The sequence below is a fragment of the Diuraphis noxia genome, unplaced genomic scaffold, assembly GCF_037042655.1.
Source record: "Diuraphis noxia isolate RWA-SAM2 unplaced genomic scaffold, SU_Dnox_SAM2 contig0002, whole genome shotgun sequence".
Lineage (NCBI taxonomy): Eukaryota > Metazoa > Arthropoda > Insecta > Hemiptera > Aphididae > Diuraphis > Diuraphis noxia.
The window spans coordinates 45,578,015-45,597,616 of record NW_028301712.1 but is presented as its reverse complement, the minus strand read 5'-3'; the positions used below and the strand labels follow the sequence as shown (position 1 = coordinate 45,597,616).

The window sequence follows — 19,602 nt, the reverse complement described above, 5'->3', positions numbered from 1 at the left end:
GAAAATAGTTCAATTCCCCTAACAATACTATTTTCAATTTTAAATTGGTTTAAACACAATTCTTTTAAGTGATGTATTTTGCAATTAAACACAAACAAATATTGTGCTAGATGGTTTTTTTTTTCAAAGAAAAAGAACAAACATTGATGACGCATGGTCGTGCCAAATTCACCGCATTAAAAACATTATCTCCCTACATTTTTAACTCGCAATTATTGTTTGTAAAGATATACCTATTCCATAATATCCGCACTATCAAAAAGGAACACGGCCGAATACTCATCATTCCGAATATTAATCTCATAATATTCCGGGTCCCATTATTAATGACATGCTTCCAAAATTCCTCGAATTGCCCAATTCTCACCTACACAAGCACAACTCAACAATTTCCCAACATGTATTGGTATATTGTATTATTGCGCTCATATTAAAAGGGCGCAACACCCGTATTACTTGTCTCAGTTTTACAAATATGTAACATAGCAAATTTACGCTCAGCACTTCACGTTTTATTCCATTAGCTTAAAAAATTAGAGAGAATAGACCTATTATGAAACTCGATGATAAGAATATATTAACTGTGTTTTGTTGGACATTTTTTTACGATAATTCAGTTTTTAAGTGAGGTTATGAGCATTTTTATTTTATAATTTATTTTATGCGCACAACTCACTAAAAAACTAAATCATCGTAAAAAATAAAAAATAACAGATAATGCTCTCACTTTAAAATTTCATTATAGGTTTATTCACTCTAATTTTTAAGCTAACGGAATAAAACATAAACTGCTGAGCATAAATTTGCTATGTCACGCGTTTATAAGACTGAGACAACAAATGCGGGTGTGGCGTCTTCTTAAGTGTTTTCTAGCGATAATATAACTAAACATTTATACAAGTCATCATCTATAAAATGTCGATTACATAAACTGTATTATTGAAAAAATAAACGTATACAAGCTAATAATTTAAGAAAATACGACTTAATGACTTCATAACACTAATTATTGTGATTAAAAATTATATACTTAATATATAATTATTAATTAGCTACATATAAGACAATACGATTATTATCGTCTAAATATACCTGTTTGGTGAGTACATAGTAAGCATATACGGCCATGGCGGTGCCGTAAGTGACGAAGTATGTGACCGGCTCCATTATGTCCCACGAGTATTCCCACCAAGTAAGCCGAGCCAATATGCCAAACTGCACTGACATGAGTCCGAGACCAACCCATGTAAGCACCGATGTTTGTCTGCTGGCTACCAAGTCGATGGATTGCCTTTTCTGAAACATAAAAATGTATTTTTATATAATATTATATATGTACACTGTTACGATGAAATGCGGCTTTTAAAAAAGAGATTTGAAAAAATACTGCTTCCGACAGCAGTGATTTGTTTAATAGGTAGGTAGGTATATTAATATTTATAAAATTTTAGTATAATAAGTGAGGCACCCGTATATTCTTGTATTCCTGTGTTAATCTTATGGTGAAAATGAGAAAACACTACAGTTTCCCACCAGTAAATAGGCATTAATTTAAATATATTGTATACTCATACTATATTATACCGAATAAAAATGTTTTTATTTTAGTTATGAAATATTAATCTGGAAACTTAACATTAATTTTCAGTGCAATACATCATAATATATTATATAATAATAATATCTCGTTAAAAATAATATATAGACAATATAAAAAAGTAAAAACAAAATTTATGACGCGTGTTATTATTACTTTTAAAATGATTTCAGCAACAATTAATGTTCCATTCAAAAACTAAACGTTGTAGGTATAACCATATAATAGTATCTACGTATATGTACTATATACATCATACGTCGCAGAAACCATTTATTAAAAAAAAAAATACATATAATTTTATGTTATTTTAGTAATAAAAGTATTTTGAAAACTAAGTCCACGGTTCTACAATCATATTATAATAATAATAACATGAAAGTAAATAGTATTAATGTATTATATGTATTATTATTATAATAATGGTATACATAATTCATTGTACACAAAAACACATAGTATGTTTTCTCCAAAAGTCAATAACAATAAATAAAAATGAAAGTTTTCATAGATATTATTTACTTCTTAGGATTCTCGAAGGTTTTTACTTTAAAAGGGATTATATCGATTGAAAAATTTCATCGAATTCGTTAAAAACTATCAAAAACGTTGAATTCAATGAAACTGTTCTGCTTTGATACACTTCATTTTACTTATGGACTATTGTTATGTACAATATAATACATCGTATATTGAACGTTTTCATAGCACGTACATGGATGATTGAAATATCTACACTTAAGTTTCCTTTGAATCAAAATCAAATGGCATATTTACACATAATAAGACGCATTGCCAGACACCATATAATATATTATATTATATAATAAAAAAAAAATGTATATAATTTATATATTTTTTTTCCACCCCATTGGCTACCAGTTATTAAAAAAATATTATATATTTTATAATGTAATACAGATATGATAATATTATGGTTGTAGCATTATTTTTTTTACTTTTTAGGCAAAACTATGATATATTTAAAACGATCTTAACAAACTAGGTGAGATCGCATACAATTTTTGAAACACAAAAATTATAAATGTTAATTTAACCCATAAAGGTACTCTAACTAGATGGTTACGATTGTTTCCATTTTCATTTAGAACCTTAAAATTTAGAATACAAATTAATTAGTAACACATTCGCAGTATTAGCACGTACTATGCACATTTCTATAGCGTCTAAAGTATACTAGAGATGTCATTCACGGCTTATGTTAGACGCTTGATTTGAATAAAGTTTGAGTTAATAAAATATTATGCATACAGTTGTGTTGGAAATAGTGTACTTGAGAGTTAAAAGTTGAAACCCTGTGTAGATACATAGGTTAGGTTCATTTACACAGCGAGTTTCCTTCTTCAAGTTAGGTTACTTGTAAAATATTTTTTATGCATGCATATTTTTATTGAATAAAATATAACCTGTAAATTTATTTTTGCAAAAATAAGTATTAAACGCTCGTTTATAATAATATTGTGATATAATACGATTAGGGGAATCATCCATTGATAATAATCTTTGGCTTGAGAGGACTGATAAGTTTTTTTTATTACATATAGTATAAATACTTTTGATAATATTTAGATAGGTTAAAAAAAGGAAGCAAGTAGGTAGCGCTCTGGAGTATAGCAGGTTATATTAAATGGCCAATGGGTTAATGCTGTAATGGATGGTGTTAAACTTGAATTCAACAATATAATATAATTGTATACGAAAAACGATTCTGATCGGAGACGATTTGTCGGACTAAGATATTTTTAAATGTTTACTATTAATACGGTAGCCGGTAGGTTAAATAAATGTTATATACATATCATAATATTTGTACGTAATAATATACTTTAGGCATTTCAAGTAACCACTAATTATGTTTTCTTATTTTTATACAATAACTGATCATCAAGTTATTACATACAGGTTAGGTTATTATACAATAAAACTGTGTTCATATATTTTTTAGATTTTTTAGTTACAGAATTAACTACTTACGTGGAACTTTGATTTAAATTTTCAACTCTTAGCTATAAAAGTTAAATGTTTTATAAATTTTTAACTACAAAATAGTTTATAATTTTCAATTTGATAAATTTTTTTTTTTCTTATTTAAAAATATCTTAATGTTAAGATAAGTTTAATGATTTTACTAAGAAAATTAGAAATGATTCATCGTTCTTTGGCCATGATTATTATTGGCGAACAACGTTATCTAAGAGCTCTGTTCTAAATATTCTTATTTCTTACATTATTAATTCTAAAAATACAGAAATATAAAACCAAGAATATAATATAAGTATATGTATACCCACACATGTTAAATTCAACATTCAAATATTGTTAAATAGTGAGCATTGCATTAAACATAATCAAATTAATTTATATAATGTTTTTAATTAGATAACTACCTAATTTTACATTACAAACTTGAAAAATGTATTAATATCAATATGCATTAAAAATAAAATATAATAAATTACAGTCAAACCTCAATGACTCGAATAAACTGGATACAAAAAATTCGAGTAATTGAAAATATTTTTTTTAACAACTAAAAGCTTCATTTTATAATTTTATTTGCTTATGTATTTACTAATAAATGTATAATGTATGTACGTATATTGTTTTAAATTCAAAAAAATATAAAGTAATAAATACGTATGTAAATTATATGTAATAATTAAAGAACCACTATTTTTGGAAGAAATAAGATATTTTTTATTGTTTGGTAAGGGCCTATTTGTTAAGTTTCCAATTACGTTTAGCGCGGAAAAAACATCATCTGAAAATATATTTATCAGTGTTCTTGAATATATTTACGTACAAGGTACAACCTGTAAACCATTTAATGACTGGGCAAGAGACAAGAGTAGTTTTAGCTGGCAAAGACAATTCCTCATCGTCATCAATATCTGACTTATTATCTTCATTTGACTCGTTAGAAATTTCTTGGAATTTCAAATCATTCAGGATCTTATCATCAGTAGGATAGTATGTTGATATATCATCAGAGCTAGTTTACCAATTTGGAATTTAATTCCATCTGTATCAGAAAAAAAGCTGCTGGTATCGATTCCACTCTGTTGGATTTTTTTCTTCGACTGGTTCTTTCTCCATCTAAAATTTGCTGTGTCAGCATCATATTAAATATCAACGTATAATTTTCCAATAATAAATAGCAGATAAACGTTAATATCGGACGTAATTTTTTCGAATAACTATAATAACTGCACCTTTTAAGCATTAGGTATAAAGATTAGTTTGATAATATTAATCGGTCTAAGATTGATAAACGATTAGGATTATAAATTATAATTAACTATATAAAAATTCATTTGGTTATTTGACCTTCACGCTATCGAGATTAAAAGTGTTCAGGTGTTCTATTACATAGTATTATAGTAATTTTCCGTAATGTATGTTGAACAAAAATTCGAGTTATAAGCCAAAATTCAACTAAAATTTCTTCGACTTATCGAGGAAATTTATCATAATCACACATATTATCATATTTTGTAAGACAGGAGCATTCCTTCGACTTACAGAGGTTCCACTGTATATTATAATAATTATTAATGGCAGAAAATACTATAAAAAATTACTTAATAAAAGTTTTCTTTGTTTATAAGTACTTGTTAAATCAATCAAATTATGCAATTGAATCGCATAATTCCAGAACACGATAAAAATAAAATTATTGAAATTTGAGCTCTAAGAATGGTGTTTAAAAAAGATTATATCTACTAAACATTTGTACCTATTAAGTTATTTAATAAAACACAATTCAACTAGGGGAATAAATATTTTAAGCATTATCTATAATCTATGATTTTTATATTTAACTAGATGAATTACCCGACTTTGCCCGAGTGTAGTTTTTGATTTATCTGAATGAAATTTTCAAAAATCACATTGTTATATTTTAAAAAGGAAAATAAAAAACAAAAAGTAAAATATTACTTAATTTTATCAAGTGCTAAATAGTAGTAGTAGTGATTATTTACGACAGAGTGCGTAGTGGATTATAATTATAATGGCGATTAAAATTAAATTGCGAATAATAGATTACTCGTAGGAGTATTTGGTACAACCTTGTAAGAAAAAAAATTTAAAAAATTTAAAATAGTGTCATCACAAAATTGCAACATAAAAAAGGCCTGATCTTTTATATTTATAAGGATAATACCTAGGTACTCATTTTACATATAAATAAAAAGTAAAACAATATTGATAAAATGCATAGTTATAATTTTAATCAGGTCTTTAATGTTTAAATTTACAATTTGTTATTATGATTATTCAAATAAATGTTGGATTTACTCTTTAGTACTTTAAAATATTCGTTTTTTATGGTAAAAGTAAGTTTTTAAGTAAACAAGCATTTTTAGAATGAAAAATAAAACTAAGAACTAAATTCCAAGTTTGTTTTTTTTTACAAACAAAATATGAAAAAATTTAAATATGTTAAATAAGTAAAACAGTTTTATCTTCATAATCATTATTTACAAACAAATTACTTAGTTTATAAACTTGAACTTCAAAATAGGAAATGTTTATGTTTAATCATTTTTATTTTGTAGCATAGCACCGCATTATGTTTTTAATCTAATTATTACAATACAGTAAACAGTATAGGTATACATAAATGTATTATTTTTATTATTTAAATAATATGAATGTAAAAAAAAAACAATTAGGTAGTATTTCGCATCATACTATAATATATAATCGTACATACTGCTAGTTTGGTGTTAATAAATTAATATTATCTTGTAAAATTAAAGAAAGGTTAATAATAACTTTGATTAGAATTAATTTAACTACATTAAACACAATAATTGTATTCATTCAATTAAGCTTCTACCTAAACTAATTTAAAAACAATTGTTTGGTGGAAAATTGCATGAAAATAACATTAAACGAACATATAATATCATACATTTAAATAAATTCCTATATATTTCAGAGTTATAAATATTTCATATTATTATCTTTTATCTCTGAATACATTTTGAAAGCAAACCAAAAATTGTTTTTAAAACGTCAGAGGCACGTTGATTGCCCGATTAAAAGTTTATAGCATTATTATTATTATTATCATTTTGTATAATTGTTAAATTTCAAATTAAATTTGAATTTGATAAAGAAAGTAAAGTGATGAAAACAATGAAATGAAATAGTAGGAAATGGTATTCATTTCCCATGCGATATGTTTCGTACGTCCAATTCATGACAAAACATAAATAAATAGTTTTAAATATTTAGTATCTATTCCTCAATATATACATAAATATATTATACTATACAGCTGTAGTTATAATTAGTTATAATCATAGCTAGGTAACAAATCAATAATGATATTATTTATTATTATTACTCAGTGTCAAAATTATTTGATTAGAGTTTGTATAAACAGCATATCCAAACTTCATATGTCAAAAAATACCATATTATTTAATATAGAATATAGATAATATGATTCACCCAAACCTTATAATAACTATACGATAAGGTGATTCCTTATAAAATATTATATAATCAACGTATTATACATCATATAATAGTATACGATATAATCTTATGAGTTGCGGAGAGACGTGTAAGTTGGATGGTCGGTGATCTTCGTGAAAAGTTGAACGTTATTATTAAACTCTAAAAGATAGCTATATCTATTAGGTACGCATATACATTTTCTGTGATGCGTACCTACCTGTAAACCTTTTAGTTTTAGACATATTCGGAGGGTATACGCAGCAAGGAATAAGAAATGAGGAGATTGTAACGGTTTGCACGCATACCAAAAAGCAAGAGAACTATGGCCATATAGATCTTAGTACGTTACGCAGAGCTATAATACGCGCGAGGAATGATTGAACGGATGTTTAAAGAAAGAAGTTTTAAGCTTACAGCTGGTGTAACAGCTAGTATTACTATATAAGGTATATATATATGTGCCATGAAATGTGGGTGCGTACATTTAGAATGTTACCGCAATATATATTACGGATATATTATAATAATATAACGCACATACCAAGCGAAGACGACAAACTTTGAATAAAACGAAGAATTGCAATTTGGTATAATAATACGATAGGTAAGTGCACGCGAACAAGAGTAGTGGTCGGGGTAAGGGTAGTATAGGAAAACATTTTCTTTATAATATATAGTAATACCTATTATTATGTGTATAAATTTATGGTCATTACACGCACTTCTTAATTCAGCAATTATTATACGTACCTATAGGGTTTAATAGGACGTTTAAGATACTTTAGTTATCAGTAATGTATCGCGTTGATGTTTACAATGACAGTGTCTATTATATGTTATTTTTATTTATTTATGCGTTATATTTTATTTTCCGACTAACATAATATTATTATATTTAAGCATTTTCCACATGTTTAGTCAAAATAGTAATATTATATACGACTTACACGCATTATGCCACCGCAGTAAGTATATATAGTAGCGAGACTCATGAAATATATCCTATAGGTACCTATCTACCGACTACGTCTAACTTGGCCTCGTATGTACTGTAATATAATAGTAAATACTATTATTTAAGTTTCATAATTCATATAACAATATATAGAAGCAGGGACGGATCCAGGGAGGAAGGATAAGCATTCAGCCTCCTCCCTCTTCAGACACATTATTTCTTCAATTTTTTTTTTTTTATAATTCTATAGATTTTGATAATTCTATATTCCATTCACACATATGTATGAAAATATAATATAATATTGTATAATAGCATTAAAAATAAAGTATAATTGTGTGGTAAAAAAATTTTTGTCCCTCTTCGATTTTTGCTCTGAATCCATCTCTATGTACAAAGAGCCAAAGCTGAAAAGAGATCGTTACAAATAGTCTGCAGTCAATAACAAATGCAATATACCAAACACAAGACAAAACAGTAAACTAAATGAAGTATCTATCAATAATTTTTCTCAAATTGTTCTCGTTATAAATTAATAAAAATAACAAAGTAATGATAGTGACTAACCTACAACCATAATGCAATTTGATATGACTTATTAACGATTTTTCAATATCTTCATCTATACATTATCTTTAATTAAAAACTTTCTTAAAAGTTTCAAATGAATTATTAGATTTTTTTTCATTTTTTTGGATAATAAAACCCCTATAAACATTATAATCAATATTTTTTAACACATATACCTACCAATTAACTTCAACAATTATTAATTATTGTTTATAAAATAACTTTTATAGCTATATTTTTGCTCCTTTTACACGGTCATTTATAAATTATTAATGAAACCACTTTTAAATATATATTATAATATATATGTATATATATATTTTTTTTGTTAAAAAACTTATTTTAAGAATAATAGGATTAATATTTTAACGAATGCTATTGATATAAATTAATCAATAAAACACGATAATTTTTTTAACGTTTAAGTACCTACGAATAAATCATAACATTTTATCGCTTTCTTAGTATAGACAGTTTATCTAACTTAAAAAAAATCTTTCACTAGGATATTTTTAAATATCAATTGATATGAAATGGGGAACAAATAGCCCCAGACAGGGAAACATGGATATAGGCGTAATGGATGCGTAGGGAATTGGAATAACGGCCTGGAAGAAGTCTACAGATTACACATTTTATATATTTAACATTTTTAGTTATATTTTATATAATAATGCATATTTGGCGATATTTCTAAAATATACATACCTAATCAATATGTGTGCAATAAAGACGATGCTTAAATATTGTTTAAAGTTTATCTAACCAACTCAACCTTATTATCATTTGGTGTAATTATTATATATTGTTTGAACTAACTAATATATGTATTTATATTTTCTATATAAATATTGAAATATTAATTTAACTTTTATTTACTATTAAAATTAACTTTAAAATGTTTACAAAAAATTATTGTTTGCAATAATTTGCGATTAAATTCATAAAAGTATAATAGCGTGGTTACCGAAATCTATGGTTATTTATGTAAGTCATATTGCACAAAAATGGTAGTTCCTCACTTATATATTTTACATAACAATAAATGTATAAATGCATATATACATAATATTATTATGAATACACTTTCATGAGCATCATAACTATAAGTATTTTCCGAAGAAAAATCGTTGATTTAATTAAACGAAAAGTAAAATTAACAACTGTAGTAGCTAGTAGATTTATATTTTTAAGTTTTTTAGAATAAAAAAACAGATACCAAAATGTATTTTAGTTGTATATTAGGTATAATGATCATGTGCTTTGGCAATAATGTACGAGTACACAAACGTACACATATTAAGGAGAGATATACATAATTTTTTTTAAACTTTAATTTCTATAAGTACTAGACTTAAGTTATTCACTTAACGCCAAGTATTTTTTTTCAACATAAAATTTCGTTTATAACTTCAAAGTTAAAATTCATTGCATTTTTATGCCAAAAACTACAAAAATTCATAATTTTAATGACTATTTTATTCCCATTCAAAGCTATATTATTTAATGAGGTGGCATAAATTAGTATAAATATTTATAAAATTTTTTTTTTTTTTGTTTTTCAATCCGGAGATTGGTTTTTAACAAATGTTTCACAATAAATGACTTCTCCATTTTTCTCTATCGTTCGCCATATTTTTAAGCTCCCTGTAGGAAGTGACTCCTGCATCCTGCATTATTTGACTAATGTATTTCGTCCTAGGTCTTCCTCTTGATCTTGTACCCTCTATCATACCTTCGATTATTATACTATGCAGTTCGTCACCATGCCTCAACGTGTGTCCTATCATCTGCCATCTCCTTTTCTTTATGGTGTCTATCAGTGTTCGTTTTTCCTCTATTGTTCTCAGGATATCTTCATTTGATCTTCTATCAGTCCAACTTATTCTCTGCATTTTCCTCCAACACCACATCTCGAGAGCTTCTAACATATCTTTTTCTTTCTTATTAATTGTCCAGGTCTCACTTCCATATAATGCCACACTCCAGACATATGTTTTTATGAGCCGTTTCTTCGTTGCTATGTTCATATTTTTTGATGTTAGTATTTTTCTCTTTTTAAGGAATGTGTTCTTTGCTTGACCTATCCTGCTTCTGATTTCTTTAATTGATTTCCCGTCGTCTGTTATAATGCTGCCCAAGTATTTGAAATGGTCTACCTGGATAATTTCTTTGTTTTCTAATGTTATATTTATAGATGGTACGTTTTTCTTGTAGCATACTAAGGTTTTGGTCTTAGCTGAATTTATTTTCAGACTATATTCTTTAAACGTAAAATTCATTACATTTAATGCTGCTTGTAGGTCTTCCTCAGATGTTGTGAGAACGACTATATCATCAGCAAAGCGAAGCATGGTTATTAGTACCCCTCCTATTTTCACTCCGATTCCTTTTTGTTCTAACCAATGCTTTATGACATTTATTGCTTTTTCAATAAATACATTGAATAATGCAGGGGAAAGTGGGCACCCTTGTCTCACACCTTTTTGGATTCTAGCAGTCACTGTTGTTGTATTAATGTTGATAGTGGTTTCTTGTTCTTCATAAATTTTATAGAGAATACGTCTGTCTTTAAAATCTATCTCTGTTTCTTCCAAAATTTTAAAGAGACTTGTCCAATTTATGCTATCGAATGCTTTTTCTAGGTCTATAAAAGCCATATAAGTGATTTTTTGTCTCTCGATTTGTTTTTCAAGTATTACTCTCAGACCTAAAATAGCCTCCCTGGTTCCTTTGTTTTTCCGGAAACCATATTGGTCGTTGTCTAATCTAACTTCTATCCTTTTACTTATCCTTTTACTTACAATTATTGTCAGTAATTTAGCTACATGCGATATCAGGCTTAAGGTCCGAAAATTTTCGCATTGATTGGCTCTTGGTTTTTTTGGTAGGATGACTAATCTACTGCATCCAAAATCTCTCGGAATTATTCCAGTCTCGTATATTTTACATAACAGTTCGTACAGAGCGTTCTTTATTTCACCATCTGTCTGTTGTAGGAGTTCTGTGTTTAGTCTGTCTGGGCCTGGTGCTTTGTTTTTCTTCATTGTTTGAAGTGCGTCTTCAAATTCTGATTTTAGGATCCTTGTATTTGCATTTGAATCAAAGTCACCGTCGGTTGGGTTTTCGACGAGTAGGTCATTGTTTTCTTCTTCTCTGTATAGTTCTTCTACGTATTCTTTCCATCTATTCGCTATTGCTATTTCATCTATGAGTAAATTTCCTTCTTTATCCTTTACGTGTGTGCATTGTGACTTTTTTTTTTTTTTTTTTTTTTTTTTTTTTTTTTTTATAAAATATAGAATAATAAAAAAGAAAAATATTTTAAAGTAAATTGTGTAGAAGCTATTAAATTTCACAGTGCATGGAAACCTTTTAAATTTCAAACTAATGACTAATTAATAATGATGAGTAATAAATAATAATTTATAAGCAATAACTAATAAAAAAAAATAAGAATAAGTGTTAAAATCATTGAGAGGTCAAGAGTTATTAACATTTACTTAACTACATGCACCTATCAATTATATTTTCTACTTAACAAATATTAATGTTCGCCGATATTAATAATTATGAAGAAGATTCTTAAAAAAGTTTATTGAATCTGTACAGCAAACACGAAGAATATACCTATTTTCACCAATTATCTAAGTAAAATATTATAATTTGAGTGTAATTTATTATTTATTTTTATATATCTGCGTACACAATGGTTTTTTGTTCTAGGGTTTTTTCATTTTCTTCGAATCATACATTTTATTCAGCGTTAAAATATTAAATTTTTTAATTACACTTCAACTTAATTTTATTTTTATTTTTTATTTACAAAAATTTACTTTCGGCGACATAGGTCATTAGGTTCAACTTCATTTGATATAAATAAATAATATGTATATAATTTTTTTTATGAAAAATATCATAAAACTAATTTCACTTAAATTGTTTTGATTGTAGTTGTACCAAGTTAGTAATATATATATATATATATATATATTAAATTATGGATGTTACAAACAATATAAAGTAACTTCGTAGTTCATACTTGATTTTTTATATTATTATTGGCTAGGTAAATAAGTAATAGTAATAAATAGTGAACGGATTTATATGTAAATGTATATTTTCATTAAAACAAGATATTTGAGATCCGATAAGATATGTTCATAATCTAAATCATTCCTATCAAAATTATGCTCCCTTTTTTTACATATTTCACTAAGTTGTAAATATTTTTAAACATATTTTATCATTTCGCAATTTATACGTTTTCAAGCCATGTTGCAGTGAACAAAACCAGCCATTTATCCTTATATATTGTCGATATTTAGTAGTTATCGTTAGTTTTATAGCCATTATCTTATAAGTTATAATCTTATAATATAATATAATATTATAGATATCTTAACCCCTTACTATACATTTATATACGAATGACATCGATGACAGACAATAGCAATAGGTTTTTATCGTTAGTGATTGGCTGTAATCGTAATCGTACGTACCTAAAAAAATTCAAAAATGGCAAAAATTAGTGAAACTATATTTCGTCCAAAGTTTCTCAGTACATTATTGAATTTCAAAAAGAAAACTTTAAAAGCAATGATAAGTTTCAATATATGTCACGTGTTTATCGCATTTTTTCCCACATATTTTCTAAATTATACTTTCATATATGTATAATATGTACATATAACATATTTCTGTATTTTTATTACATATAAATCCGTTCCCTAGTAATAAGTTATAGGTATTTAGAGGATTTAGATCAAAAGCTATCTATAAGGTCCAAAAATATTTTTTTATTAAATATAAAGACCTTGGCAGCTCTGGCCATTGGTCTGACAGTAAATGTTGTTATATAATATTAAGGTATTTTATCCAAAAATATTAATTTGATACGTATTACGTTTTTGACATTCTTGCCGGAGTTCTCCAAGGTAGCGATATTGCCCCTTTTCTATATAATATATTCACTCACGACATTCCCAAAACTTCCTATACCGAACTTGGTTCCTACGCGGGCGAGACGGCAATTTTAGCAACCAATGAAAATCCATTATAGTCTCAAATATGATACAAAAACACCTCAATATTATACACCTCTGGACAAAGAGGTGGAAAATCAAAATCAACGAAACCAAGTCCTCATTCATAACTTTTACCTTAAATAAAAAAAACTTGTCCTCAAATTTCAATGAACAACATTCCAATCCCTATTTGCACACAAGTAAAATACCTTAGTCTTACTTTTGACACTAAACTAACCTGGAATCCTCACATAGTTGATAAACGAAAGGCCCTTAATTCCCGTCTACACCTCCTAACACCACTATTGAGATCTAAAATGAACATTGACACCAAATTACTAATTTATAAGTCTCTACTCAGGCCGCTATGGACATACGGCATCCAATTATGGGGAGCCGCAAAACCCTCCAACACCAGATCAATACAAGCCTTCCAGTCCATCTGTCTCCGTCTAGTTTCTTCTGCTCCATGGTACATAACAAACTCCAATCTTCACAAAGACTTAAAAATACTAACCCTAAATCAAATCTCTAAAACATACTACATCAGATTTCATAATAAACTCCAATCACACACTAATCCACTAATCAAAAAATTATCATCTAAAACTCTACCCGACAACCCTCGACGAAGACTAAAAAGAAATTGGTGTAGGGATCTTTTACATTAACAATCATTAGTCAATTACTAACGCACGTGCTGGGTGTGGATAACTTCCCAATCTTAATATTCGCCGTCATTTTATATTCTCTTCTTTTTTTTATCAAATCTTATTACTGTACAAAAATTTGTATAGATTGTAGATGTATTTTAAATAAAAAAAAATTTAAAAAAAGGTATTACGTTATATTAGCTATATTTATTTTCAATCCTTATAATTTTTGATAGTATTAAACGATATTTTAAACAATTTTAAGACAATAATTGAATAATTTAGTCTAAACAGTCATTATTGCTATATAAGACAAATATTTATGTTAATTCAAAAAATACTATACAGTGATTTAAGTATGAGAATTATGTTTAAGACATGATTTATTTATTATTTAGCAAAGATTTATCCAATGCATAGAAATTGTTTTAAAATGTCAATTGTGACAAATTAAGATAAAATAACAAATTTTTTTTCAATATTCGTAAGAGGTTATAGTGGCGGTTATTACACAGTCAAGCGTACCTACTTGTTTTGTTTTTGACCGAAAATCGATTTTAAACGCAGATGGGAAAAGAACTCCCGGAGAAAAAAAAGCATACATTTTTAATGATGAACGCGCATGGAAAATAAATTAATGATATATACTACATTTTATAATTATTGAGGTTTGTCTTTAACATACTTTCTACAAGTGAATAGATTTTTTTATTACATCATGTCCTAATATGATTTGTTGATGTGATGTGCATTTATGCATGGAATTTTCAAATATTGCCACAGATAAATAATTACTCTGAAACGGAATTCTAATAAATCCTCCAACGACAGAGTGTGCGTTAACAATTATAATTGAGATAATATTAGTATTATGAAGGCAAATGCGATGAAATTCAAACGGTTCCTTCAGCGACTTAAAAGGATTATGTATACACGATGTAGAAATGTATACATATATATATATATATATATTATTAATGAATATTAATTGAAATAGTTTTGTTAATTTTATCCGAAATTAATCTGAACGGATTTTCCTCAGAAATGGAAATTACCTGTTTCCGCCAATAACTAAAATTATTGTTTCCAATAAAGGCGGTGCCCGTTTCTTCCAAAAGTTTCAAATTTCAACCAAAATTGTACCTTATTGCCTTATTCCACCAATACTCAATTCAACCAAATTATAGATATTGACACGTTTCCACCCAACAAATTCGTATACTATTAAAAGCTGTATTACTGTATACAAGTATATGAATAAATGTAACTATATATAAAGTACAATGTAGGTATTTACTCGTTTCTATTATATTAAATAAATCCTGAATAATAGATTGCTGAATACCTATAATAGGTATAGTAGGTATACATAATTTAATATTTAAGGAAAATGAAAGTATCTGGAAAGTAGTAAGATAAACGAAATTTTGAAACTAAAAATAGATATAAGATTATAAATTTCTAAAATTTTCAACAATTCTATTTCATACTGAATACTTTTTAGATGAGTATTAATACAATTATTATATTATATTAATAATTCACTTTAGGTGTTCAAATTTTTATTTCTACTTAAATTCTTCTTTTTTTTTTTTATGAATATTTTTTATATATTGTGCAATTCACCATAAAATAGACTGAATTCTCCACTAGAATTAATTAAAATAATAAAATATATTCATTAGATATTTATTAATGAATCTTATTGAAAGTATAATTGCTTACAAACTAAAATAAATAAATAGGTACGTATCTAATTATTTTAGCTACCTAAGTTGACGCTGTGTGATTTAAGGTAATGCATTTTGGCGTTAATCACAAGACGGATGATCTTAAATCTAGATTTTAATTTAAATATATAGCAATGGAAAAATAATGTGAAAATATTTTTTCATAGAAAACAGTGATTAAACGATAATTAAGTTGAAATTATTGGAGAACAGCAAATATCATAGTAACCCATTTAATTAATATGTATTATACACACAAGCAAACAGCTTCAGACTTCATTACATAAATTAAATTTAAAATATTTAAAGTGTGACACTTAGTTCTTAGATTAAAAAATGTATGTTATTAATTTTATAACAATATGATCAATATTCAAACTTCATGATCTAAAGTTATAAATAAAGGAAATTGAATCCAAATCTTATTAATTATTTTAATTTATAAATAGCATCATACCTTTTCGAGGGGTTCCAATTTGACTTTTAGTTCTTCCATCTTAGCCAATAATTCCCTTTCTTTTTTTAATTGATGTTCTTCAACGTTTAGTGATTCGTACAACTGGCTAACTAGAGTCCTGACGCCAGAAAGCCGTTCCATTTCTTCCTAAAAAAATAAAGAACATACATAGACTCAAAACTATTGAAATATCTAATTAATAATAATAATAAATTATTAATTTTAAATTCAGAACAAATAGTCACACAACACAATACCAGTCATTCGCACACTACATAAAAAAATCATTATTTACTAATATTTATGTTCCATGTAATTACAATAATCAGTTAATAATTATAAATCTAATTTATTATCTTTATTATTTTGGTACCTAAAAAAATTAAAATCACAGACATTGTACATCATATCCGAGTATCCGACATTAGATACATCGCCTAATTAGATATAAAAACTACATGACATTTTACATTATACTTACATACCCATAATAGGCATAATATGTTGGTCAAACTAATGAACCCTTCTTAAACCGAAATCGATCATGATAAAGTAAACTATCTGGTTTTTTAACAAAACGTGAATATAATATTATACGAGTACCAACCTATAATTTTTAAATGGATATAATGTACATAGGTACCTACACTTTTTTTTTCGTTGTTTCGTGTTTAAGAGTAGTAAATTGTAAAAGCTTATTAAAGAAATAACAAAATTATTATATGTAATATCTAGCAGGGTAATATATTTCAAACAGAAATAAATGTAACATCATTGTTTTTTTTTAAACCTTTGAGACATCTTACTTTTGGATATTATTACTTACAATATTGATAATATTATTTTGTTTATAAATTAAATATACAGAATGTTTTTTAACATAAAGATTAATTTTTAGTTTGACGCATTTATAAAAATACTTCATTTCAATAACGCTGAGGTTTTTTCTTTTGGGCATAGGAGGGGGTTCTCTGGTCTGTATGCGTGACAGAAATAATATAATATATTTTAAGTAACTATAAACTTTAAATTGTACAATTTTGTAAAAAACACAATGGTAAACATTGTTAATGAGCGTTAAAAGAGTTAAAAATAATTATTATTTATGTCCATATTATATTATTATGAGTTTATGCAAGGGTTAACATTTAAATCAATGATCGAAAATATAATTTCCATAACCTTTACATGACGAATTTCATATAATTTTCTAGTGTTTTAGCTTTAAACATATATATAACATATTATATTGCATATTACAATGACATTTTTACGATATTCTATTTCTTTATTATTATTTATTTGAATTTCATATGCCAACGATAAATAGTTACTAATGTTGTAAACCAACCATATAGAAATATTTTTATAATAATTCTTAGATATTCTGAATATGATCATTATACTTTGTTTTATTAACATTGAATTATAAAACGCTTCAAAATGTTATAATTCAGAATACAATGAAACGTTTTATTATACAACAACATAGTTTGATAATTAATCTGCAAAATTATAATATTAGCATGCCAAATTTACTATCCCAATAGTAATACAGATCATTTAATATTTATAATTATTTTGTGGTCTAATGTTGTAACCCTATTATATTGGTCATAAATAACGATAATTTTGTATAAGTCGATATAATAATTTCGAACTCAATATTCATCAAAATACCTACCAACTTTAGATACAGAACAGATATTGTATAAAAACTATGATATTGGTAAATTTCATGTTGTATAAAAATCGCTGGTGGAATTATGGTTTTTGTTGATCTTATACTGACATTTAGCAGTTTTTAACAAAATGTGGAATCCCAGTACAATATTTTAAAATTAACTAATTCATTTGTCCTAGAACTTAACATAAGTAAATTATTTATGAAAATAATTATACATATATAAATATGATACAGAGTAAACCAATTACACAAGATTGGTTATCGTATGAATGTATATGGTTTTAGGTTGTACAAACCTTTGTAAGCTTCCTGTGCGGTGGTACTTTAACCATAAACTCTCGATCGTTTATGACTAACCGAAAGTCATCTTCCATGAGCGATTCGATTGTGTTGGAAGACGCTATACGAACACCCTCTGAGCTGGATATAACTACGCGGTCGACACCCGGATCCTCGGTCTTCAACATTTTGGTAAAGTCGCCGACCGTATTTGTCACTGGCCGCAAGGTAAACTGACAAAGTTCGCGCCTAGACGGCAAAGGAACAGTGACCGTGGGCAATCCTCGTCTGAGCTCGACATGGATTTCTGCAAAAACATAATGCAAATATCAGTAGGTACATAAATTATAAAAGTAGGACGTTTTTAAGTAGAACGAATTCAATTTAGATGGGGGTTTTAAGTAAAAATGCTCAAAAAACAAAAAACTGAACACGCTATTTGGTAATTTCACCGTTTCGTATGCTAATATATATTATGATAAAATAGTAGACGGATCTTAAATATTTAAGCCCTCGTAATTACATGGAATAACTTACACTTAACGGGGAGTTGGAATAAAAAGCTTATTGTTATAATCTATAGCCTACAAAATTACCAGATCGCTGATTTGTTTTTTATACTTACACCACCGATCATAAAAAGGCATAACTACAAAATATTTATTATATTATATGAAAATATAGGAACCACCGCGTGGTCCTTACGAAAACCGATTACATCAGCAGTACCAACTACAAGCAAAATTATTTGTAATACTATATTTGATACTTTTTTTTTTTGTAAAAAATATTACTCATACTTATTAGATACAACTATCTTTTCCCACTTTTATAGTTTATAAACGAAATTTGACGAGTATAATAGTTATTACGGAACAGTAATTATTTTCACTTCATAGTAAATTTCATTATCACTTCCACATCTATGTTGTTGTATATAAAGTGGCTTGCCTAATTAAATGCATGATAATGTAACATAATCATACATAGTTTAAAGAAAAACTGCATTAATAATAGATATATAGTTATGAAAAGAAAGTAACATCACCCAACACGCGCGCGAGAAGTGTATCGTTCCAGTAGGTCTATCAAGTGGGCAAGTGAAAAAAAAATGATATACATCAAGCATTCTTCTTAATTAAGATTAAAAAAAT

The 19,602-nt window shown here is 26.8% G+C and overlaps 1 protein-coding gene across 1 annotated transcript in view; it reads right to left on the bottom strand.

Annotated features, from left to right (window-relative positions):
* Positions 1–19,602, bottom strand: part of MCU (mitochondrial calcium uniporter) — a 74,361-nt gene that overhangs the window by 7,966 nt on the left and 46,793 nt on the right. The window contains exons 3-5 of the mRNA XM_015518402.2: positions 18,466–18,755; positions 16,483–16,629; positions 1,093–1,296 (exon numbers count right to left, since the gene is read on the bottom strand). Coding sequence (XP_015373888.1) covers positions 1,093–1,296; positions 16,483–16,629; positions 18,466–18,755 — 641 coding nt within the window. The remainder of the gene's footprint in view (positions 1–1,092; positions 1,297–16,482; positions 16,630–18,465; positions 18,756–19,602) is intronic.